Source organism: Hyaena hyaena, unplaced genomic scaffold (assembly GCF_003009895.1).
Source record: "Hyaena hyaena isolate Hyena2069 unplaced genomic scaffold, ASM300989v1 scaffold_241, whole genome shotgun sequence".
NCBI classification, from domain to species: domain Eukaryota; kingdom Metazoa; phylum Chordata; class Mammalia; order Carnivora; family Hyaenidae; genus Hyaena; species Hyaena hyaena.
Genome location: NW_024080875.1, coordinates 1334371 through 1359743, shown reverse-complemented (window position 1 = coordinate 1359743; position 25373 = coordinate 1334371). Strand labels below are relative to the sequence as shown.

General features: G+C 34.4%; 1 protein-coding gene across 8 annotated transcripts in view; it reads left to right on the top strand.

Moving 5' to 3' along the window:
• The window catches only part of DDX4 (DEAD-box helicase 4), a 75158-nt gene that overhangs the window by 26474 nt on the left and 23311 nt on the right, over positions 1 to 25373 (top strand). For 3 of the 8 annotated variants that reach the window (XM_039244503.1, XM_039244499.1, XM_039244498.1), the window contains 11 exons: positions 3536 to 3613; positions 5031 to 5081; positions 9860 to 9919; positions 16869 to 16970; positions 18163 to 18243; positions 19288 to 19335; positions 20574 to 20621; positions 20724 to 20771; positions 20985 to 21127; positions 21807 to 21959; positions 23038 to 23192. In XM_039244503.1, coding sequence (XP_039100434.1) covers positions 3536 to 3613; positions 5031 to 5081; positions 9860 to 9919; positions 16869 to 16970; positions 18163 to 18243; positions 19288 to 19335; positions 20574 to 20621; positions 20724 to 20771; positions 20985 to 21127; positions 21807 to 21959; positions 23038 to 23192 — 967 coding nt within the window. The remainder of the gene's footprint in view (positions 1 to 3535; positions 3614 to 5030; positions 5082 to 9859; positions 9920 to 16868; positions 16971 to 18162; positions 18244 to 19287; positions 19336 to 20573; positions 20622 to 20723; positions 20772 to 20984; positions 21128 to 21806; positions 21960 to 23037; positions 23193 to 25373) is intronic. The other 5 variants (XM_039244502.1, XM_039244501.1, XM_039244505.1 and 2 more) reach the window with 3 other exon arrangements.

Sequence of the window (25373 nt, the reverse complement as noted above, 5' to 3'; positions counted from 1 at the left end):
TTGATCTAATAATGACACAGCAGAACACCTTCCTACAGTCGATATTTAGAATTCTTATTAAAATGATGAACGTATGCTGCTTTATGTTTTAGTATAGTGCAATAAAATATGAGAACCTCCCGTTGATTTAAAAATCCTGGGGCGCCTGGGTGGCTTAGTCAGTTAAGTGTCCGACTTTCGCTTAGGTCATGATCTCGTGGTTTGTGGGTTCGGGCCCCGTGTCAGGCTCTGTGCTGGCTGCCAGCTCAGAGCCTGGAGCCTGTTTCAGTTTGTGACTCCCTCTCTCTCTGACCCTCCCCTGCTCACACTGTCTCTCTCTCTCTCCTAGAAATAAATAAAACATTTAAAAAAAATAAAAATAAAAATCCTTATGACCATTTATTTCTTTTATAGGATGCCATAAATAAGGGTTAAATGGTAGTTTTAAATACACAAAACATTTAATCTTGAATTCCTTAGAGTTATTTGAAAAATCTTATTTCTAGGACTTTTTATTCATTGAAGACTAAAGGTGTGGCATTTCATTTGATATTTGGAAAACTTAATTTCTTGTTTAGATTCAGTTGACACCGTTAACATGGATCTATGTTTTGATATAATGTGAAAATGATTCTGTATTTCTAATTTTTTTAAGTTTATTATCTTGGGAGAGAAAGAGAAAGCATGAGTGGGATAGGGGCAGAGAGAGAAAGGAGAGAGAGAACCCCAAGCAGGCTTGGTGCCATCAGTGCAGAACCGAATATGGGGCTTGAGCCCATGAATCGTGAGATCATCATCCAAGCCGAAATCAAGAGTTGGATGCTTAACCATCAAGCCACACAGGTGCCCCAATATATTTTTTAAATATGCACATATAGTCTGTTTTTAAAGCCTTCATAGTAAGAAGCATTGATGATTTGGACCATATAATCTTCCTAAGAGGTTCAAGTGTGGGTTTTGTTGGTTATTACTAACATTAGAGAAAATATCTTAATATTACACTTAGAGGAATATTTAATACTTGGATTTATTTTCAAATTTTATTTTTGAGTAGATGTTTTTAAATCCCATTAAGAGATTAGGTGACACTTTTTGATGCAGATTCCAAAATATTATTTAATAAAATCTTTTTAAAGTTTATATACTTTATTTTTACCAAAGCCAGAAATGTTTTGAATTAACTGTTTTTAAATTTTCAAGTTCAGAAAGTAAATTCATAGATCTTGTTAAAGTTTTACATTAGTTGAAGATACTTTTTTTTTTAATTGAAGTATAGTTGACATATAATGTTACATTAGTTTCAAGTGTACACTGAAGTGATTCATCAACTGTGTTGGTTATGCTATGCTCACCACAAATGGAGCTTCCATCTGTTAAAATAAAACAGTTAACAGTACCACTGACTGTATTCCCTATGCTGTAATTTTCATCTGTGTGACTTATTCCATAACTGGAAGCTTGTATCTCTGAATAAAGTCTTTTTAAATGAGAAAACCACCACTGAGACACTTTTTTTCATATTTGTTAGGTTGAAAAACACATTAAACTTCTAATCAAAATTCTTGATTGAATGTTAATACCTAAAAAAGTTATTATTGTACTACATATAATCATGGCAGTTTATAGACCCATAAATGTAACTCCTTTCCGTTATTGTTGACTCAGTATTTTAGTTTCAACCACTGTGATACTTTGTTCTCAGAAATTGCATAGCTAGTAATTCTTATAATACAGTATCAATCTCCTTTTTATGTTCTGTTAATTAGGGCCTAAATAAGCTTTAACTTCTTGAATCATACACATCTTTAGAGTCTGATGGAAATATGGATAGCTGCTCGTATACAATTTTGCACGTGGCTTTAGATGTTTTACAAATCCTTTAACTTTCCTGTATTAGGATATTATACAGATAGGACACAATTTATGAAGACCATAAAATAAAACTGTCATTTTTCTAGTGAGTGTAAAGTGGCAGTTTATGTTGTTTTGGATGTCTTTTGTTCTAGTATTTTGTTTTAAATAACCATGCTTCTTGTGGTAGCACCTCTGTCCTTAAAATTATTAACCTTGTGATAGAGAAACACATGGAAAGAAATAAAGAGATAGTGTGCTGTGGGAATGTGGAGAAAAGATTGATGATGACTGGAGGTCTGAAAGAAGACTTTGTAGAGGAGGTGGCCTTTTGAAGTGTGAAAATAATTTTGGTAGGAAAATGGGAAAGCAGGGAATGCCATGCTGAAGAAACAGTGTACAGGAAGGTACAGAGTATTAGAAGTTCACAGTTTGGAGTATGGGATGTTATTTGATGTGAATTAAAATGTTGAGTGCTCAGAGATGTTTATAAAGCTCACAAACATAATATGAATAAAGACCCTGAAGGAGTGGAGAGGTAATAAGGGGAGTGGCAGTCACAGCTTTTCTTTATTCCCTAGTTCCTCCCTAATTTGAGTTTTAAAAGTGGAAAGATTGAGAAGTTTAAATGTTAACAGAATAAATAAGTAATATATAAAAAACAGGACAAGGATATACAATGTTTAATAGCAGCAAACCTTCCTACAAGGGCATAAGTATAAATAACTGGCTCTGTACAGGGTGAGGTTTCACTACACAGAAAATGACAGACATTTGCATTTCCTGATTAAAGTCAGGAAAAGTCAGTTGTGAAATAACAACTAATAGAAAGCTGTATATCACCAGTAGTATATTTATGGTTTTTAACTTGATATTATAACTTAAGAGTATTTTAATAAGAAGTTGAAGGATACTGTATCTATGTAAGTTCTTGTACTTCTTTCTCCTTATCCTTGGAAGTCCCTTTACCCTAAAGATTCATTTAAAATAAGAGTGTCTGGCTGGCTCAGTTGGTTAAGTGTCCAACTTTGTCTCAGGTCATGGTCTCAGGGTTTGGGAATTTGAGTCCCCCACCTCCCCAGGCTCTGTGCTGACAGCTCAGCCTGGAACCTGCTTCAGATTCTGTGTCTCCCTCCTCTCTTTGCTCCTCTCCTGCTTGCACTCTGTGTCTCTCTCAAAAATAAGTAAACATTTAAAAAATAAATAAAATTTATTTAAAACAATTAAATCATTAATTTACATAAAGATTTTATTTTTTTTTTAAATTTTTTTGAGAGGAGGAGAGAGAGAGCAGAGAGAGAGAGAACACGCGTGCATAAGCATGGGAGGGGCAGAGAAAAGGGTATAGAGAATCCCAAGTAGGCTTGGCACCATCGGTGCAGTGCCCCATGTGGGGCTTAAACCCACAAACCACAAGATCATGACCTGAGCCGAGATCAAGAGTAGGACACTAAACCAACTGCAGCACCCAGGCGTCCCTGAAGGTTTTTTTTAAAGTAATTTTTATATGCAACCTGGGGCTTGAATTTCCAATCCTGAGAATGAGAGTTGCATGTTCTATCGAAGGAGCTAGCAAGGTGCTCTCCTTTTTTTTTTTCCCCCAAAGATTTTATTTTTAAGCAAGCCCAAAGAGCCATTTAATTCTAGTCTTTCGTGACAGGTAGTTGTATGTTTTAAAGAGTTTTAACTCTATCTGAATTTTCAGATGCCGGCGAGTCTGATAAAAGGGAGAATACATCCACAATGGGTGGCTTTGGAGTTGGAAAGAGTTTTGGAAACAGAGGTAAACTGCTAATGATACCTTATAATCACAGTGTGAGTGAGCCTGGTTTTTATTCCTGTACTCAAGACTCCCTTCCCCTGTGTCTCCCAACAAGAGGTCTGTCTTACATACTTCGAAAGATAAATTTGAGTTGAGCAAAGAACCAGTAGAAGCATTTAGGTTACTTTTTTTTTTTTTTTTTAAATAAAGTTTAAAAACTATATATCAGAACTGGAGCAGAACTTAAGATCAAGACTGATGAAGTGAAGATGGACGACTTTCCCAAGCATTGGGGAGGCAGTTGAGGAGGGTTGAATGTTGGAAAGGGCCAGTTGTGGAGGGCAGTAGATAGAATATAGTCCTTTTATGAACCAACTAGAAAGGTTGCAAATCCTGAGATAACTAAATACTTAGGTTTTGTGGAATACGCTATTTCTGTATAGTTTATCTTTGTTTTGAAATTATGTATCTTTCCAAGGAAAAACTCTTTTGTCATTTAATTATATGTTAAGACAATAGGTTGCTTAACTTTTATATCATAATTGTGTATTAGATTTCTGTGTTAAAAGGCCTGTTAGATTTTTTTGTACCTGAGATATTAAGTGACTTCATATATACATTTTACTTATAAATTTAATATCTGTCAAAGAGTAATTGATTAGTCTGTGTATTGCAGAAGCCATAATTTAATATATTTAATGTTTTATAATTTTGCTTAAATACTGATTGACAGGCATTTTATGTTGACATTTATTTTTAAGGTATATTGTTCCATGAATGTCTTTGCACTAAAGATAATTTTATTGATTCATCATTTAAAAATTTTATGAAATATTACTGATAGCTCCTTTTAAAATTAATTTTAGATGCATGTCTGTATATTCCAGAGATGCATAAATCTAGATACAGGTTTTTATTTTATGAGAAATTTGAAAGCAGAGCTAAATGAAAGATGTAAAAAAAACTTTTTGTAAACAAAAAATGTTAGAAGAATTTCCTTATTACTACGATGGGAAAAATTACTGGTTATTGGATTATAATTGAGTAGTATTGTCCTCTGACAGATGAAGAGATTGGTGTATAAGATCTTAAAATTTTTGATATTTTGAATAGAAAGTATGTGGTGTGTTATGTTGATACATACCCCTAGTTTCACTATATAATATAGAGGAATATATGACATTGGAGATACATACTATAACATTGGCTGATATTTTACCTTAGTTAATTGAAACAAGGCAGAAATTGTTATCCAACCCATGTGAGTTTTTATTGAATATTTATATTTATAGTTCTGTGTGGTTTATCCTGTATTGAAGAGGCATCATAACAAGTAGTACTTTTTTTTTTTTCTCCTTTGTTTTTTGGTTTGTTTACCATAGAGATACAGGTAACTGTTTTTCAGAAATTTGCAAGTTTAATTTTCTATTTTGCATAGGCTTTTCAAATAACAAGTTTGAAGAAGGTGATAGCTCTGGTTTCTGGAGAGGTAAGTTTAATTTTTTTGTAGACGCTTTTAAAATTTAATGTTCAGAGTACATGCTAAAGAGAAACTAAGATGAAATGTCATAGTCTTTTTCAGTTCTAATTTTCTGAAACCCAGTTTCATACAGCGATTATAGCCAGAGCCCTGACCAAGAATTCAGGCATCCTGGTTTGGCCTGTTGCCACTTGCCTTAGTCAGTCTATGAGTGAGTGTGTAAGCAAACCAACTTCTGAATGGTTTGCTACCTTAAGAAAGAGGGGATAATAGAACAAGTTAAGAATCAAAGCTTCATGTCCGTATATACATACAGTTTGGGACATGCAGAATTCTGTTCAGACTTAGATAATTCTTGACAGTGGAAAAAGATTCATGAGAATATAGATGACTGCTGATATCAAGACTTTGTATCAAAGTACTGACACGCTGGTTTGGAGGAGTAAAGAGAATAATGAGAGTCAAATAGTGTTACCAGAAGATAAATTATATAATTAATAGTGCTTTCCTAGGAAAACCTGATTAGGTAGATTTGGATGAGGCCTTGGAACCTGTATTTAAAAAGCATCTCTAGTGATCTTGATGCCTTTTTGTTAGGTAATCACTTATCTGTGGAATCATAATGACATAATACATTTTGGAGTTGAAGACTTTGTTTCCTGGCTCTGCTCTGAATGACTGAGAGAAAACTGCTTAATTTCTCAGAGCCACTATTTACTATTCTCTAGAATGGAAGCCATCATATTAAAAGGTTATTAGGCAGACTTAATGAAAATATGAAGTTTAAAATACCAGACACATTCATGGTAAACAGTAAATGCCATCTATCTTCATTATGTATTTGAGACTTAATCTTGTTATACTCTTAACAGTAATTCTCCAAATCAAAACCAAGCCGAGAATGATTACCTTAAAACCCATTTGGAATTAGATGGGGTTTTAATATATCTAATAAGACTGTTCCCTTAAACTGTTGACAGTCTCATCTGCCCTGATTCTCTGCATATTTTTAATATCTTACTCAAATGAAAATGTACGTAACATAGAAGTACTTTTTGACAGAAGAAAAAAGTAACAATTTTTATTCTTTTCCATTTCTGTTTTACCTAATCTCCCATTTTTAAATCTGTTAATATTTCAAGATCTGTTCACTTAACCAATTTGTGGTTTTGAGCACAAATTCCAGCTTCTCCAGGCACCTGAGAGAACTTCTTTCCTCCAAAAAGTTCTGCTTTCTTCCCTTTGGTCTTCTTTCTTCTGTTCTCAAGCTTAGCTCCCCTAAAAAAATTAATAAACCCCAAAAAACTAAGTTGTATATATGGATTATTTATTTTTTATAGTTTATTGTCAAGTTGGTTTCCGTATAACATCCAGTGCTCATCCCGGCAAGTGCCCTCCTCCATGCCTATCACCCATTTCCCTCTCTCCTCCACCCCCCCCACNCCCCCCCCCCCCCCCCCCCCCCCCCCCCCCCGCCCCGCCATCAACCCGCAGTTTGTTGTCAGTGTTTAAGGTCTCTTATGGTTTGCCTCCTTCCCTCTCCTTAACTATTTTTTTTTCCTTACCCTCCCCTCTGGTCCCCTCTGGTTAAGTTTCTCCTGTTTCACATATGAATGAAAACATGGTATCTGTCTTTCTCTGCATGACTTTGACTTACTTCCCTTAGCATAATACCCTTGAGTTCCATTCACGTTGCTACACATGTCCAGATTTCATTCTTTCTCAATGCCACATAGTATTCCATTGTATAGATCAACCACATCTTCTTGATCCATTCATCGCTTGATGGACAATTAGGCTCTTTCCATGATTTGGCTGTTGTTGAGAGTGCTGCTATGAACATTGGGATACCTGTGCCCCTATGCGTCACCACTCCTGTGTCCCTTGGGTAAATTCCTAGCAGTGCTATTGCTGGGTCATAGGGGAGTTCTATTGTTAATTTTCTGAGGAACCTCCAGACTGTTTTCCAGAGGGGCTGCACCAGTTTACATTTCCACCAAGAGTGTACGAGGGTGCCCGTTTCTCCACGTCCTGGCCAGCATCTTTAGTCTTCTGATTTGTTCATTTTAGTCACTTTGACCAATGTGAGTTGGTATCTCAGTGTGGTTTTGATTTGTATTTCCCTGATGATGAGGGATGCTGAGCATTGTTTCATGTGTCTGTTGGCCATCTGGATGTCCTCTTTGGAGAGTATCTGTTCATGTCTTCTGCCCTATAGTGTGGATTGAATTCTTTGGTTCTTTACAGTTGGTTGCAAACCCAGGAACAGAATTTTTTTTTAATGTTTTATTTATTTCTGAGAGAGAGAGAGGCAACATGAGCAGGGGAAGGTCAGAGAGAGAGGGAGATAAAGCATCTGAATCAGGCTCCAGGCTCTGAGCTAGCTGTCAGCACAGAGCCTGATGCGGGGCTTGAACCCACGAACCGTGAGATTATGACCTGAGCTGAAGTAGGACGCTTAACCGACTGAGCCACCCAGGCGCCCCATCCCAGGAACAGATTTTAATATCATGATAGAAGCATTTATTATGCACATAAATGAATAGCATCTTTTGTGGTTGTTATTTTCCATGCAGTCTTGTTTCCTCCAGCTGGCATAGTGTAGTCATAAGGAACTTGGATTTTGCATTTGGACACCCTAGGTTTGAGACCCAGACACTCTCCTCTCAGTTGTGTTATCTTGAAAAAAACATATTTAACTTCTCTGTATTTCATTTTTTCTACTGCTAAAAGAGGATAATACCCATTTCATAAAGTTTTTGTGAAGATTTAAAAACTACATATTTAGAACCATGCTAGACCATATTGAATTCTGTTATTGCTATTAATTTTTAATAATTTTATATATTATATATTTATAGAAAATAGTATATATTTGTTATATTTGCATACTAATATTTATATATTTGATATATTTTGTATAATCAATGTATTATGTGTTATTTATGTTTATATGTTTAATGTGTTTTATATTTTGTGTATGTTATATTTTATATACTCTTAGTAGTTTGTATGCAATTAATAATATAATATGGTTTTAGCTAATGTTGGGATAATCCCTTTTTTTTTTTTATCCTTGGCTTTATTTTCTAACTACACAGAAATTTTTTAAAGTAACTTTTTATTTTGAAATCGTATAAGACTTATAACAAGTTAGAAAAATGGTACAGTGTTTCCATCACCCCTCTGGTAATATTGTGCCCTTCACCCAACCTCTCCTAATGTCATTAGCCTATTTTAATTCCCAGTGTTGTCAAAATATAGGTTTGTTTTAGGGGAATAATTGGACAAAAATAATGTGAGATTACTTTCTCCTTACCACTTCTCAAATTAATTCACAAGTATTTTTTTTTAATATAAGGCAATAAGTGTTAGCATTCGTCATTATTCCAGGACCTCCTAACCTTTTGAAAATTCCTCCCTGGATTAGGAGGAACTTGACGGAGGAACAAGGGGGAGAAGAAGGGCGGAAATGGTGGGGGAAAGGGAGAGAGGCAAACCATGAGAGACTCTTGAATGCTGACAAAAACTGAGGACTGATGGATGTGGGGGGGAGGGGGGGATGGGCATGGAGGAGGGCACTTTGGGGATGAGCACTGAGTGTTATGTAGAAACTAATTTGACAAAGTATTTGTAAAAAAAAAATAAAAAAAAAAATAAAAAATAAAAGGATTGAAATATAACACAGAAAAAAAAAAAAAAAAAAAAAAAAGAAAATTCCTCCCTGTTAAGCTCCCTTGTAGTATTAAATCCTGCTTTCCAGAACGTTGTCTGGAGATTAGATGGTTCTTGAGGAATTTTTGGTAGTTGTTGACTTCATTTCAAGTAGGAGCCTGCCACAAGATCTCTGGGTCAGTTCTTATAAAACAATATTAATTGTTAAATAGATTAGTACTTTTTCAAGAAACTTAACTGATAGCTTGATGCCGTTACTGTGACTTACAGCTCTCAGATATTAAACATTTAATAACATGTATAAGGATTTCTTGAAACCATTTTTATATTTCCCAAATGTGGCTTTCTTGGAATCTTGTAGAAAGATTTTAGTAAAGTTACTACTAAAAGTCATATTAGTAACATGTTTTTAAATTTTGAAAAATTAATTCATTATTTGTTCCTCTCACCTATACTTTCAAAATAAACATCTCTGGGGTTGAGTTCTAGGAATTTCCTTTCAACCAATTTTCTAGCTTATTCTTAGGCAGCCTTCAGTGTAGTCATTCTCTATTTAGGAACTATGGTAATGTTATTTGATAATGTCATTAAAAATGGAAAAAACAGGATATCCCCTACTTCTTTAATTAGGTTGATTGGGGAAAAGCTAGCATACTAAAAAAAGAAAAACCCTCACATGTCTGAGGTTTATTAAGAAAGACAAATTACAGAAATATTGTTGGCATTATAAAAAAATAGCTATGTATTTCTAGTGGTCTGTGGTCTACATTTAACAACCACTTGACTCAAAAATATTCTAAACTATTGTATACCATGTTTAGTCATACTGAAATTTTGAAATTCCTGTTTTTTGGCTTGTATGTGGCTCTTGGAAAATAGTGAGTTCTCAATTATATGCTTAACATTTAACATTTAGATATATTAAATGATTTGTATAGGGAGTTGACTGAAAAATGTCTTTGTATTTCTGTTGCTAAAATTATTTCAAGAATTATAATGTTAATTTAAGAAAATGTTTCTTCACTGATTTATCCTGTGACAGTGCTATCTAGATATTTCACCTTTAAAGTTAATTATTTAGATGCTATTCACATGTTAAATTTTTATTCAAGAATCTAATAATGACTGTGAAGATAATCAGACACGGACCAGAGGGTTTTCCAAGAGAGGCGGTAAGGACCATATTTTGGAACAGTTTGTACTTACACTTTCTAATGTCACTGACTTTATTTTCCTGAAGATCTTCAGAATGTGCCATGAATAGGGTACAGAATAGGGACTGTGAGTGATAGTCATTGACCATATATATGAACTGGGATGTCTTTGTCTTTGAATGGATTATTTGGAGATGTGGGAGAGAGAGGAAATTGTAGATTACTTTTTGTTCAAGTCTGGTAGTGCTCTGTCATACTCTGCTAATCCTGCCTCTTATGAAGTTGAGGTGAGATGGTATAAACATTACCATGATTAATTCTTGATAATCATTTATGGGTAGACATCTTGAAATAACAAAAATACATCAACACACAGTGACCTTACAAAGTGGTTAAAAATTATTATATCTCCTTATATTGAAAGAGTTTATTCTTAGGAACTATATAATGAACAGATACATTAGTTTTTTTACTGTAACTTCGGAACATCATTTTCCCTTGCCTATTGAATAGTTAGCCCATCAATTACCAGACTCTCCCTAGTGAAGCTAGGACTTGTTGTGGACTTCAGTATAGCCTTCTTAGGGCTTATGAGGTGGAGAGGAATTTGATGGTGAATGAGGATGGCTATTTGTCTCATAAATTGAATTTTTTAATGGCAGTTGCAGGGGGACATGTAAATGATGGGGAGGAAATTTAAGTGAAAGCCAGGCTCCTCTTTTAGAATTGCTTTTCCTTTAATAAGCAGTTTTTAACACTTAATATTCCTAAAGCATTGCTCTTAGTTTTAAATTTTTGGTTTTCTGCAGAACTCACTGTTAGCTTTAAAACTGCTTAACTCCTATTTATGGGTCACAGTCAAAAGCCAAAAGCGCTGTGTGGTTGATCCTGGCTTATTGACTAATATAGGGTGACTCACAGGGAAACAGTCATTTTTGGTATTCCTAATCGTTCTTTGGAGTTGTATACATTTGAAGGTAGGAAAAACGTGCACATGGTGGTCACTCAGTAAATACAAGTATGTGTGCGTAAATATAAGCGTATTTAAATTTATATTGAAATATGACATGATAAAGCACTAGACGTGTGCATAAATCATACATGTTCATAGGCATCCAGATCAAGAAGTAGAAAGTACTAGCACCTCAAAAGTCTCTTTTATGATCATTTTCATTCAATAGCCGCTTGCCCACCCCACGGTTAATTTCTATTCTGACTTTTAGTGGCATAGATTAATTTTCTGTTTTTGTACTTAATATAAATGGAATCGTAAAATACACTCTTTTGTCTCCAGCTTCTTTCTGCTTAATGTAGTTGTGAGATGCATTCATAGTGTTGGTTGCAGTTTTAGATCATTATCATTATTACATAGATTCTTTTGTTTTACTATTCTGCAAATAATAGCTGTTTGGATGTCTTCTTGTTTTGGACTGCTTTGAAACTGCTGCTGTGGCCATTCTAGTATGTTTTTGGTGATTCAGTTATATATTCAGAAATAGAATTGCTGACTCCTAGATTTTGTATATTTTTTTTACTGTCAAATTCTTTCAAGATAAATACACTGAGGTACACTCCCACATCCTTATCAATGCTTGGTATTTTATTTTTCTTTAATTTTAACTGTTCTGAGTATGTGGTAGTGTATTATTTCATTGTGGTTTTAATTGGCTTTTTCTTGATGGTCTAATAAAATGTGCAGTGCATCTTATGTTTACTGGCTATTTGCACATCATCTTTTGTGTAGTGCTGATTCAAGTTTTTTGCCACCTCTTCTGTTGGGTGTCTATTTTTACCTTTTTATTTGCAAATAATTTAACACAGAAAATTTGCAGGAACAGTAAAAATAACTCCTGGTTAACATTTATATGGGGAGACTCTTTGTTCCCTTTAAAGTCATGGAGATATTATCTTCTCTTTTTCTTTTAAAATTTTATCCTTTCAGCCTCCACATTCAGATTGTAATTCATCTGGACTTCATATTTCATAGGGTGTAACATTGGAATCAATCAGAGTGCATTTTTTTTCCCCATTAGGGTGTCCAGTTGATCCCGTATCACTTACTGAAAAACTTTCCCTTCCACTCTCCACTGCTAGGCTGCCTTTGTCCTAAATCAGGTGACCGTATATATGTGGAACTATTCCTGGACTTGGTTCCTTTCCATTGGTCATTTTCTGTATTTTCACACCTTTGCCGTATAGCCTAATTAGCATAATTTCATAATAGGTCTTCCTATCTGGTAGTGTTAGTGTTCGAAGTTTATTATTCTTCAGTATTACCTGGATTATTCTTAGTCCTTTGCATTTCCATGTGATATTTAGAATCAGTTTATCAATTTCCAGGAAAAAACCTAATAGGATATTTCGGGGATTGAATTGATTCTGTAGATTAAATTGGGGAGAATGATCATCTTTGCAGTTATCGAGGCTCCTAATCCCTGAATATCCCCGTTTAAGTAAATCTTCAGTTTTTCCTATGTTTTGCAATTTTCACTAGTGAGTCATTATACATCTTTTTTCACTTTAGTATTTGATATTTTGTGATGCTTATGTTTATTTATCTAATATGCCATGTAACATAAGCTTCACCATTTTGATGTGTATACTTCAATAGTTTTAAGTATATTCACTGTGTTGCATGTTGTAAATCACTGTTTAATTCCTGAACATTTCCCCCCCACCCCCAAATACCTCGTGCCTATTAGCAGTTAGTTCCATTCCCCTCTTACCCTATCCTTTAGCAACCACTAACTGACTTTCTGTAGCTATGGATTTCCCAATTCTGCACTTTGATATAAATGAAATGATATAATATGTGGGATTTTTTTGTGTCTTCTTTCACTTACCATGATGTTTTCAAGGTTTGTCCATGTTGTAGCATGTGATGGTACTTAATGCCTTTTAATGGATAATTAATAATTCACAGTGTACCACATTCTGTTTTTTCATCACCTGATGGATTATTGGGTTGTTTCCACTTTTGAGCTATTATGACTAATACTATTATAAAGATTTGTATACAAGTTTTTTTTTTTTCATGTTTTATTTATTTCTAGGAGAGAGAGAGAGAGACAGAGTGAGCAGGGGAGGGTCAGAGAGAGAGGGAGTCACAGACTGAAACAGGCTCCAGGCTCTGAGCTGGCAGTCAGCACAGAGCCCGATGCGGGGCTCAAACCCACGAACCATGAGATCATGACCTAAGTGAAAGTCGGACGCTTAACCGACTAAGCCACCCAGGCGCCCCAGATTTGTATACAAGTTTTATGTGAACATATGTTGTAATTTTTCTGGTGTATATACTTAGGAGTGAAACTGCAAAATTGTTTTCTGCAGCAGCTGCACCAATTTACATTCCTTTCAACAATGTAGGAGTGTCCCAACTTCTCTGTATCCTCACCAGTCTTTGTTATTGTGTGTCTTTTTTGGTAGTAGTGATCCTTGTGAGTGTAAAATGCTGTCTCATTATGGTTTTGATTGGCATTTCCTGTTAACTGTCATACAACATTTGCCCTTTTCTGTCTGGCCTATTTCGCTTAGCATAACACTTTCAGTGTTTGTTCATGTTGTAGTATATATCAGAACAAAGAACATTTCTTTCTATGGCTGCATAATTAGCCATTGTGCATATAATATGCTCTTATGCTCCTATGAACATTCGTATATGTTTATCTGAGTCCTTGTTTTTGCATCTTTGGAATATATGCCTAGAAGTGGAATTACCTGGACATGGGACTGAAGTAAGTTGAAATATGCCACAGAGTTCACTGTTCTGAGAATCAGCTTAAAATATTCTCTGGGTTACTGCAAGTCTGATTTACTTTACTTTTGGAAAAAAAATGTTTATTCTGATGGTTTTTGTCCATACTTTTCTTTTCTGGAGTAGCAGAATTTGAAGTTTCTTACTTTGCCATTTTCGCTGATGTCAGTGATCCATATCATGTAAAAATTTTCACTTTGTTTGCTAGTATATAGAAATACAATTGAATTTTATATATTGAAGGTTGAGTGACCTCGCTAAATTTATGGTAAGTACTTTTTAAATAAAGAAAAGATGTTTATATTTCTTTTAGCCAAAGTTTAAATGATTTATAAACTTGCTCCTTTTTGAAGATTGTTACCAGACATCATTAAGAGCTGTAAGAGTTTGTCCGACGTCCCTTATGAAATGCAGAATGCACCTGATGGAAGGACTAATGTGTCACCTTTAAAAATATATTGTTATTTTATAAAAAGTGACTTTTAAAGTGGTAAATGTTGAAATACTTCAATAACTCAGAAAAGCACAGAATATTCTGTTATAGACACTTGAATACCACTACTTGGACTTAACAGGAACATTTTGTCATGTATTTCATATATTAAAAAAACACATAATTGTTGGAAGACCAATCTTCCCTTGATATTTTATATCTTCTTCTTCCCCGACGTAACTTATTTTAGCATTGGTGTGTGTATATACTTCCTATTCATACTTTCATAAAAGTTTATTATACCTATCTTTTTGTGACTTTTTAATAAGATTTTATTTTTAAGTAATATCTATACCCAACATGGGGATGGAACTTAGAACCCTGAGATCAAGAGTTGCATGCTCTACCAACTAAGCCAGCTAAGCAGTCTCCCTCTTTTTGTGATGTTTTTTATTCCATGTTTTTTAAGATTTATATGTTGAAAGTGTAGATCTAGTTTATTCATTATAACTTGTATAGTGTTTTACTTACTTTTAACCTCTTTATTTAAAAACAGATTATTTTTATGACCATGTAGGATACATCGAGTGTCCCTACCTTCAAACAAGAAGGTCTTGCAGACTTAATTCTCTGTAACATCCATGTTGTTTTCACTTCTAGTTATTAGGCTTCTTATTTAACAAAATTTGCATTAGTTATGGGAAAAGAAGAGCATCTTCATTTAAATGTTTCTGTTTCTCTTGGGTATAGAATTATTAAGCTTTGATACTAGACGTACTGAGTCATTATATAATTGTTGGCTCAGCAGAGAAGCTAGTTTTGAAAAGGAACCAAATTGAATTTACAGAGAGCAGTAGTGATTGACAGCATAATGAATGGATTAAACAGATTAAACAAAGATGAATAAATGAATCCAAATAGAGATCTGAGGAAATTCTCTAAATTTGGGAATGGAAAACATGAAAGGAAGATATCCTGTAGGGAAGATAGAATAAGAAGGAGGAGAGGGAAGGGAAGAATATCAGAGAATTGTTGAGAGACTTTTCCAGAGTTAAGAAGGCCCAATAATCCTGAGCAAATTTAAAAAATTTACACCCTTAAGTGTGTATTGAAATTGCAAAATTATGAAGATAAAAATATTTAGAACTATCAGAGAAAACAGATTGATCCACCTGTAAAAGAACAATAACTTGATAACAGAACTTTTGTATTTTTTTTCAATAAAGGTAGAGATAAGAATAGAGTAGAAATTAGAATTCTGAGGAGAATACTTCTGAATCCAAACTGTTATATACAGAAAATTTAGGTATCAGAAATAATGCCATTTAGATAAAACAGTGTTTAGCGCACCGTCAGACCACTGAGGAAAGAACAACTAAATCATATATTAGTAGGTGGAAACTGAATGCAACAAGAAGTAGAAGCAATGATGAGCAAAACTAAATAAGTACACATTTTAAAAATGGTAAGCATCTTGGTAAACCTAAATAAATATTGATTGTAGAAGATAGTAATAATGATGGTAATTAATTTAGGGGTTTTAGAAACAAGAAAGAACTAAGATACTAGCAAACGAAAAGACTTTGGCTCTTTGTCACCTCAGTAGGAAAGAGAATGGATTGAAACTTATTTCAGGATTTCTTGAAAATGGTAAAATTGAAGAATGATGAGAAAAAGTACGTACTCTATAACTCCTTAGTGGAGGAAATCCAATAGAAGGGTAGGTCTATAGGTTTTCATTTTATTGTATTTCATTATTCATGTACTCACTCACACCAAAGTAACATACCTTAAAAAGAAGCAAATTAAAAAAAATAAACTTTTTTGAAAAGAGAGAAACTCTAACAAGGTTTATTCAAAGATAAAGAGGTACAAATAAATAATTTAGCAAACGTGTATGTAATTATTGATAAATTGTTGCTAGATTGAGGAATCTAAGTTTTAGGTTGTAGATGTACAACCATGAATCTACTTTGAATTAAGTCTGACCTATTTATAAATAGACTTTAAAAACACATATAATTCAGTATCAAGAAATACAGGTAGAATTTTTATCTTTCTTGATAATTTTCTTTGTAAATGGTGGCAAGTTCATAAACTGAATCTTGGTTTCTTTATTTCCTGTCCAGTTGACATTTCGGCTTTGACCTTGTTCTGCCTTGGGTAGGGTCATATGTTACTTGAACTATTTATACTGATTTTTGGTATTCAGTTGAATTAAAAATATTTGTAGCAGGAAATCAGGTTTTATGTATGTTTATATGTCTTTGCTTTGATAAGATGTTTTACTATTTTCTGTAAAGAACAAATATAAGCCTAGGTTTATCTAATCCTGTGCATTGTAGAAATCTTGTTAATGATATAGTTACGGTAATTTTTAGTGTTTTGCTAATGACATATTTTTCTTTCAGTTTTGTTTTTCAAGTAAGCTCTGCCTCTCAACTTGGGGCTCAAACCCAGGACCTTGGACCAGAGTCAAATGCTCTGCTGACTGAGCCAGCCAACTACGTCTAGTCATTTTTTGTTTTGATTCTCAAAGCTAGCAGTGGTTTTTTTTGTTTGTTTGTTTTTTTATTTTAATTGTACCTATATCTACTTATGGTAGTAAAGTTGAACATTTATAGGTCAAATATGGCATTTCTTTTTAGTAACTATTAATGCCTTAAGATATTTAAAGTTATTGAATTATTCAAGGCTTAAAATAAATTTGGCCACCACTTCTCCAAGATTTCTTTGTTGTTATTTTGTGTTGTTCTTGTGTGTGTGTTTTAATATTATAGGCTATCAAGATGGAAATGATTCAGAAGCTTCAGGGTCATCCAGAAGAGGTGGAAGAGGTAGTTTCCGAGGTTGCCGTGGAGGATTTGGTCTAGGAAGTTCAAGTTAGTAGTGAATTGCATATGGTGTGCTTTATCTGTTAAGAAGGAAATGATAAAAAATAAAACCCATCAGATAAGTTTGTTGAGAAGATTATATGAGAATACCTTGCACAATTCCTGGTACATAATTGCCTACATTGTATATAACATTTTTAGACACATATCTAATTGCATACCTGTTGGAATAGATGAATCTTTCTAGAAGTTTGTGTGACCCAGCTCTTTAATCCTAAATACTTTTTTTTTTTTTTAAGAGTTTATTTAGTTTGAGAGAGGGAGAGAGCTGAGAAGGGGTAGGGATAGAGAGAGAAACCCAAGCAGACTCTGTGCCATCCGCACAGAGCTCACGGGGGTGCGAGGGGGAGGTGTCCTCAAACTCACATATGGTGAGATCATGACCTGAGCCAAAACCAAAAGTTGAGTGCTCAGCCAGCTGAGTCACCCAGGTGTCTAATATTACTGTTCAGGAGCCTTGATAATAAAGGTTAACCTTAGAAATAGGTAGCCTTCTCTGAGACTCTGCCTTCCTTTATACCTTCTTTTACCAATTTGACTTTCTAACAACTTACTCCAGCCATCGTTTCTTGGAGGTAGGGGTAATGACTTAGGAAGTCACTGTTGGATTACCTGTGTCTCTCAATGGAGAAGGAAGACGCGTAGTTTTGGAAGTTAAAACTAAATCTGCAATGATGTTTTAATAGATCTGTAGGAGATTAGTGAATCATCACTTTTAAAAAATTGTAAGGGTCTAGAGGTTGTTGTTCAGGACTTGTAAGGTTTGATTTGGCAATAGTAGGTGCAAGAGGGTACTGTTCTGGAGGATAAGCAACAAGATTATGTAATGTGAAGTTTCTGGGGCAGTAGCAGTCCTACATTTTGGAGGTCATTTAGCTTTTGCTTATATTATATTTTAACATAGTATTGGCCCTAACTTTTTTATAAAATAATTTTAATAAAATTTTGAGGAAGTAATTTGTAATTGAGGGAAATAATTTCTGGAGAAATCCTTTTTGTAATTCTTAGAAAAATTCTCATTGTGATTCCTTTAAAATTTAAACTATTATGCCTTGAATATTAACATCTTTCACTTCTGGCACTAGCATTTGATTTTCTTTTTTCTCTTTTAGATTTTCTTCTCTTTATTCTATCATTTAACATCTTAAAAGTAACATAATCTCATTATATACAAATATAGATAGTGAATATGAACAAGAAGAGGGGACACAGCGCACTGGTGGCCTTTTTGGTTCTAGAAGACCAACTTTAAGCGGTGCAGGTGAGAAATAGAATTTCTTAGTGAATATTAAACATTCATATATGTTTTTAGCTCTACAATTGGTGAACTAGTAGATGTGTTTAAGTATACTAGGTTAGCTTGTAATTTTCTATGCTTTTTAGAACTACTTTACCTTCCTTATAAAATTTCTGCACTGTAAATTATTTCTTCTCTCTTACCATTTAATTTGAGGTACAAATATAGCTTGAACTGGAGGAAGGAAAATGAAGTTTGCAGTGGTTTCAAAGAACTCTGAGTTAGGTAATTTGAGGAGAAAATGAAAAAACACAAGAACACAATTATTGATAAAAATGTGCAAATACAGATACACTGGTACATCCAAACAGTAGAATATTATTCAATAGTAAAAGGAAATGAGCTATCCAACTATGAAAAGACATTTAGAAACCCTAAATGCATATTACTAAGTGAAAGAAGCTAATCTGAAAAAGCTGCTTACTAAATAATTTCCAACCTTTTGACATTCTGGAAAAGGAACAACTTTGGAAAAGGGTAAGAAGATTAGTGGTTGCCAGGGGTTGGGTGGGAGGAATACTATGAAGGATTTTTAGAACAGTGAAAACACTTTGTGTGATACATTAATGGGGGATACATATCATTTAATATGTGTCCAAACCCATAGATTGTATAACACCAAACGTGAGCCCTCCTGTAAACTTTGATTATGTCATGTCAGTAAAGGTTCATCAGTTGGAAGAAATATACTATCTGGTGGGGAATATTGATAATGGGGGAGGCTGTTAAAATGTGAGGGCAGGAGGGAGGTATCGGGGGAAATCTCTGTTCCTTTCTCTGAATTTTTCTGTGAACCCAAAACACTCTCTCTCTAAAAAAATGAAGTCTTTAAACAAAGTGTTCACATCAGGAAAAGATGTAAATTAAATGTAGAATTAAGAGATGGATGGATGAAGGGACCAGGAATCCTTAGTACTAAGTATTTGAATAGAAATAGTTATGTGGTTTATGTGCTCAAGGGATAGAGCTGTGTTTTGTCTAAATAATATGCAGAACAATGCCTTACAGGTAATGGTGACACTTACCAAAGCAGAGGTGGCAGTGGAAGTGGACGAGGTGAGTTTTTACTTGTTTTGCCTACAAGTGGTTAACATTATTGTAATCCAAATTTAATTTTTGAAGTTAAAGGTAACTTCAAACACTTTGAGGAGTATACTTTTGCTCAGCTTGTTTAGGAGAGTTATTTAATACTTCTCAGTGTAGCAGTTCCATTATAGGAATTATATACCATAAATGTATTTGCTCAGCATATGCACAAGGGTGTTCACTGAAGCTTCATTTTGTAATAAGTTAAAGTCAACCAGGATTCATCAATAAATAATGGTTTAATAAAAAATAACCATAAAATGGGATACTGTGCAGATGTTGAAGATTGAAATATATATATAAATTTTTAAAGATTTTTTAAATGTTTTTTATTTATTTCAGAGACAGCATGAGCAGGGGAAGGTCAGAGAGAGAGGGAGACAGAATCTGAAGCAGACTCCAGGCTCTGAGCTAGCTGTCAGCCCAGAGCCCAACACGGGGCTTGAACCCACGAACCGTGAGATCATGACCTGAGCCGAAGTTGGACACTTAACCGACTGAGCCACCCATGCTCCCTAAATTCTTAAATTATATGTTTTTTGGGACATCTGGGTGGCTCAGTCAGTTAAGCATGCGACTCTTGATTTCGGCTCAGGTCATGGTCTCACGGTTTGTTAGTTTGAGCTCTGGTTTGGGCTCTGCGCTGACACAGCACCCCCTTCCTCCCCTCGCCAAAAAAACCTTTAAAAAATGTGTCTTAAACAGTTATTTGATTTATTAGATAAAGTTTATAGTACATGATTTTGTACTATGAAACATTTTTTCAGTTATAAATATTTTTTTAATGTTATTTTTTAAATTTTCTTTTGAGAGAGAGAGAGCTGTCAGCACAGAGCCTGGACGTGGGGCTCAAACCCACGAACCATGATATAATGACCTGATCTGAAGTCAGAGGCTTAACCGACTGAGCTCCGAGGCTCCCCCAAAGTTATAAATGTCTTTTGCTGAGGAGTATAGGAATTAAGAAAGGGATAGAACAGCTTAAACAAAAACTAATAACATATAACAGTATCAGCTGCATAAACTAAGCATTTTGAGTATTAAAGAAACTTAAAATTGTTAAGGGTTTTATTTATCATGATTGTCTTATTTGTATGAAGGGACTTTAAAGATGTCTGTCCATTGTTTCTTTGAAAACATGGAATGAAAATAAAGATGTGCACAGCCTTTTATCTTGACTAATTGTCAGTATGGATTTCTTTAATTAGGTGGTTATAAAGGTTTAAATGAAGAAGTAGTAACAGGCTCTGGAAAAAGTAAGCTTTACTTCAGATAAGATATTTGATTTTTATAGTTAAAGCTTTTTTTATTCTTCAGTTAAAAAAACATTTCTTTTTTGGTTTGATTCCCTTTATAAGATTCTTGGAAGTCAGAAGCTGAAGGAGTAGAAAGTGGTGACACTCAAGGTATATTAATTTTTGTGTGATCCAGTGAATACCTATTGCATTTTAATAAAAATGAAAAATATTTAAAAGCAGAGTTAACTTTTTTTATTTGAAGTGAAAACTTTAATAGTAAACATTGGGAAGTTCTATAGTATTTAAAATTTGATTTTCAGTTTTTGTTTGCCCTCTTTTCTTCTGGTCCTTGTAAGCTCTTTCTTTTATCTGAATTTTAAGCACCAAAGGTGACCTACATACCACCTCCTCCACCTGAGGATGAGGATTCCATCTTTGCACATTATCAGACAGGCATAAACTTTGACAAATATGATACTATTCTTGTAGAAGTATCTGGACACGATCCACCACCAGCAATTCTGGTCAGTGTAATAATTATTTCTGTATTGACTGTGTAGCAAACTTTGTTTTTAAAATAGATGGTACATTTCCATAGGTTGATATTAAAGAATATAAAATATATTAAAGAACATTCTTTATAGGTACACATATAAATGCAATGTAAAAATATATTAAAGAATATAAAATTTTCATTTTTAGCATATAATGGCTTAGATTAGAAATTAAGAACCATGTCTACCTTGTACAGTAGAATTAATAACTGTGTTGAAAGAGTATTAAATTTCATCCCCATGTTCCCAAAAGAGGATGAGAACTTCATATAAATCTACTAAAAACGGATATTTTTCTTAGAGATTCAAGATGGCTGCTTCCTAAATAAATGAGAAAGTCTGTTTTAGGAGACTGATTTTCTAAGGAAAGGGGACAGTCCCCTTTTGATTAATGAACCATTATTACTAATCAGAGTATTTGTATTTCACAGGTTTTAAGAGACCAGAAAAATTGTTTTTAGAACTAGTGTCTATAGGGAATAATGAAGTAATAATACATAGACTCTGTTTATTACTTTTGAGTGGGGGCATATTGGTAAAGTAAGTTTAGTATATAAAACGGAATTAACAAAAATGAGAATAATTCAAATGGGATAATTTAATCACTGTCCCCCCATCCCCTGCCTTTTTGTTTTTGTTTTTGTTTTAGACTTTTGAGGAAGCCAATCTCTGTCAAACACTGAATAACAACATTGCTAAAGCTGGTTATACTAAGCTTACTCCTGTGCAAAAATACAGTATTCCTATTATAATGGCAGGGCGAGATTTGATGGCTTGTGCTCAGACAGGGTCTGGAAAGACTGTAAGTCCTTTTCTAACATGTATTTTCCATAATCAAACTGTTAATAGTTTTTGAACTTAAGTGTTTTTCAAGTAGCTTGAATCTTTTTTATTGAATGGTAGGTTGATGATTTCAGTGAACTGTCATAAATCTTCCTGTTTTTGCTTCTGAATTCTGGTTTTATCAATGTTTGTGTACTTCTAAAGAAAGAATTTTGAAGTATTTTAGAGTTCATAGAGTTCATAGTGGTTTAATTCATTTTTTAAGAGTGTTCAACTCCTCCTGGAACATGGTAGTATCTGAAATAAAATGATGGAGAGTCAAAGTACCAGACGTTATAAAAGTAACCTCAGTTTGTGGTATCTAAAAGAACTCTGATGAGATCAGGATGATCTTAGGACTTACCTCTGGGATCTGTTTGTTAAATAGGGTTCAATGAGATGAGTCTTAAAGACTATGCTTTCTGAATTATGCAGTTTTGGTTAATGCTGTTTTAACCTTTATCAGCCTCCATAGTAGAGTTGAAGAGATAATAAACGAGTTATATATAATATAGCAGCTGATGTGTGACTTAAACATTATTTTAGAGGAAGGTTTTAGTGTCTTTGTTTAATAAGAAAACTATTAGCAAAAAGTTTCTTTTGCCCCATTAGCTTCAGTAAGGGCAAGTAATTCAAAAGAATGATTTCCCAATTTTTGCTCTGTTTGTGTAACACTTTGGTCATGCATTCTGAGTGATAAACTTATCACCATTCTGAAAGGACTAATTTAGAATAATTGCTAAATGGCAGTGATTTCCCTCAAGTTATATGTACATTCCCCTCTATAAATAAGTTAATGTTAATTTATTTAGAGTCCATGGGTATGCTTTTTAAAAAACTGAAAAATATCTACCAAACATTTTGTGTTGTATGATTGAGCATAAAGGTTGAGGTGTTAAAAACTCATTGAAATAAAAATGTTTTCTTCTCTCATGTTAAATTTACCAGCAAGATGGAGGAAGAATCTAGAGGCTGTAAGAAAATACGGAATAGATTTATTTCTACAAGGAAAAGGATGACGTATTACACATTTGTAAATTATGTAATTTAACTTGTAGGCAGCTTTCCTCTTGCCAATTTTGGCACATATGATGCGTGACGGAGTAACAGCCAGTCGTTTTAAAGATCTGCAGGAACCAGAATGTATTATTGTAGCACCAACTCGAGAGTTGATCAATCAGATCTATTTGGAAGCCCGAAAATTTTCTTTTGGGTATGTACATCTGGAATGCCATTCATTTTTTAAAGAATGTTTGTTTATTTTGAGAGCGGGAGGGCAGTAAGAGGGAGAGAGAGAATCCGAAGCAGGTTCCATGCTCAGCACAGAGCCCACTGTGGGGCTTGGTCTCATAACCATGAGATCACAGCCTGAGCCTGCCAGGCTCCCTGGAATGCCATTGAAAACAAGGTCTTCGTTAGAGATTTTTCTTACTTATTTAGGGAAGAACTCAGTGCAGTCATGTAACTAGTGTTAATTGATTGAAGTGTACTTTTTTTATAATCTTCTTTATGGAATCCCAGTTTATTTATTTAAAAAAATTTTTTTAATGTTTTTATTTATTTTTGAGACAGAGAGAGGGACAGAGACAGAGAGAGTGCGAGCCAGGGAGGGGCAGAGAGAGAGGGAGACAATTCAAAGCAGGCTCCAGGTTCTCAGGTGTCAGCACAGAACCCGTGTGGGGCTTGAACCCACGAAACGTGAGATCGTGACCTGAGCTGAAGCTAGACGCTTAACCGGCTGAGCCACCCAGATGCCCCTGTGTATTATTTTATTTTATTTTTTGTTTGATTTGGTTTGGTTCTATTTGATTTTTGGGGGTGGGGAGGGAAGGTAAAAATAAGTTAGGGTTTTGCTTCAAGGACACTGCCTGAAGAGTAGTAACTCATTTGTTGCACATTACCATGGATGAACACTGTTGTTTTGGCTTTCGTGACTGTTTGAATTCAACGTAAAGTGCATAACCTGTATTTTTCTGAAATGCAGTGTGTTCTTTTGGATATAGATGTACTGACCTTTATTTTCATAGGAAAGGGAATGACACTTTGGCATCAGGAACAAATAAGTCAGTGGGGCTCCTGGGTGGCTTAGTCAGTTAAGCGTCTCACTTCAGTTCAGGTCAGGATCTCGCAGTTTGTGAGTTTGAGCTCCGTGTCAGGCTCTTTGCCAACAGTTCAGAGCCTGGAGCCTGCTTTAGATTCTGTGTCTTCTCTCTTCCTGCCCCTCCACTGCTCATACTGTCTCCCTCTCACAAATAAAGATTAAAAAATTTTTAAAGAAACATGCTTATAAATCAGATGATAATATAATTAGAAAGATATGTAATAAACAGATTGGTGGTATTTTTTTCTAGTGGATTTTAATGCATGTTTAAATAATGGACTTAGGGTGTTCTTAATCTGTTTAATATAACTTAATAACATAAAAGATGCATATTTCATAATTAGACATAATTTTTAATCATTTTCAGATTATATGTCTGTATTTTGGTGCAGTTAGGTTGTTTCTAGTTTGGGACTACTGTAAATAAAATGATAATGAGCAGCTTGCTAAGTAAATTTTTCTATTTTTATGTTTTAAGTTTTCCTTAAAGTAGGTTTTTATAAGTTTAATGTTGAAGGGTATGAACTTCAAACTTGTACCAATAGATACTTCTGTTAGCAGTATATGAGAATGCCAGTTCACTATACACTTTGCCAACATTTGGTTTTATCTGTTGCCTAACAAATTAGCTAAAACATAGTTGCTTAAAGTGATAAAAATTATGTAATACTGGGGATTAAGAATTGCGGAAGAGTTTAGCTGAATGCTTCTTGTTTGAGGTCTCTTAGAAGTAAGAGATTGCAGACAAGATACCAGCCAGAATTGTTTCTGAAGGCTTGATTATACCTGTCCCAAAAGGATGCTTGATTGTACTTAGGAAATGACAACTGGCTTCCTTAGAGCAATGAACAAGGAAGAGCAAAGAGGAGACTATAATGGCTCTTATAAAACAGTCTCAGTCACTTATGCCATATTGTGTTTGTCACTCAGCAAATTACTAAGTCTAGCACATACCCAGGACTGCCACGTGATTTGCTTGAACCAGTGCAAAATGAAAATGCAGAGTTCTTTGTTCAAAAATTGTTAGGAGGGCACCTAGGTGGTTTAGTCGATTCGAGCTTCCGCGTCTTGATTTTCACTCGGGTCATGATCCCAGGTTCGTAGGATTGAGCCCTACATTGGGCTCCATGCTAAGTGTGGAGCCTGCTTGAGATTCTCTTTCTCTGTCCCTTTTCCCCTCTCCCTTGCATGTACTTCTCTGTCTCTAAAATGATAAAAATTACTAGGAATTTTAAGACCGTATATAGCAGAGCATTAAACAAAGCTAAGAGCACTTACTATCTTGGGACCCTA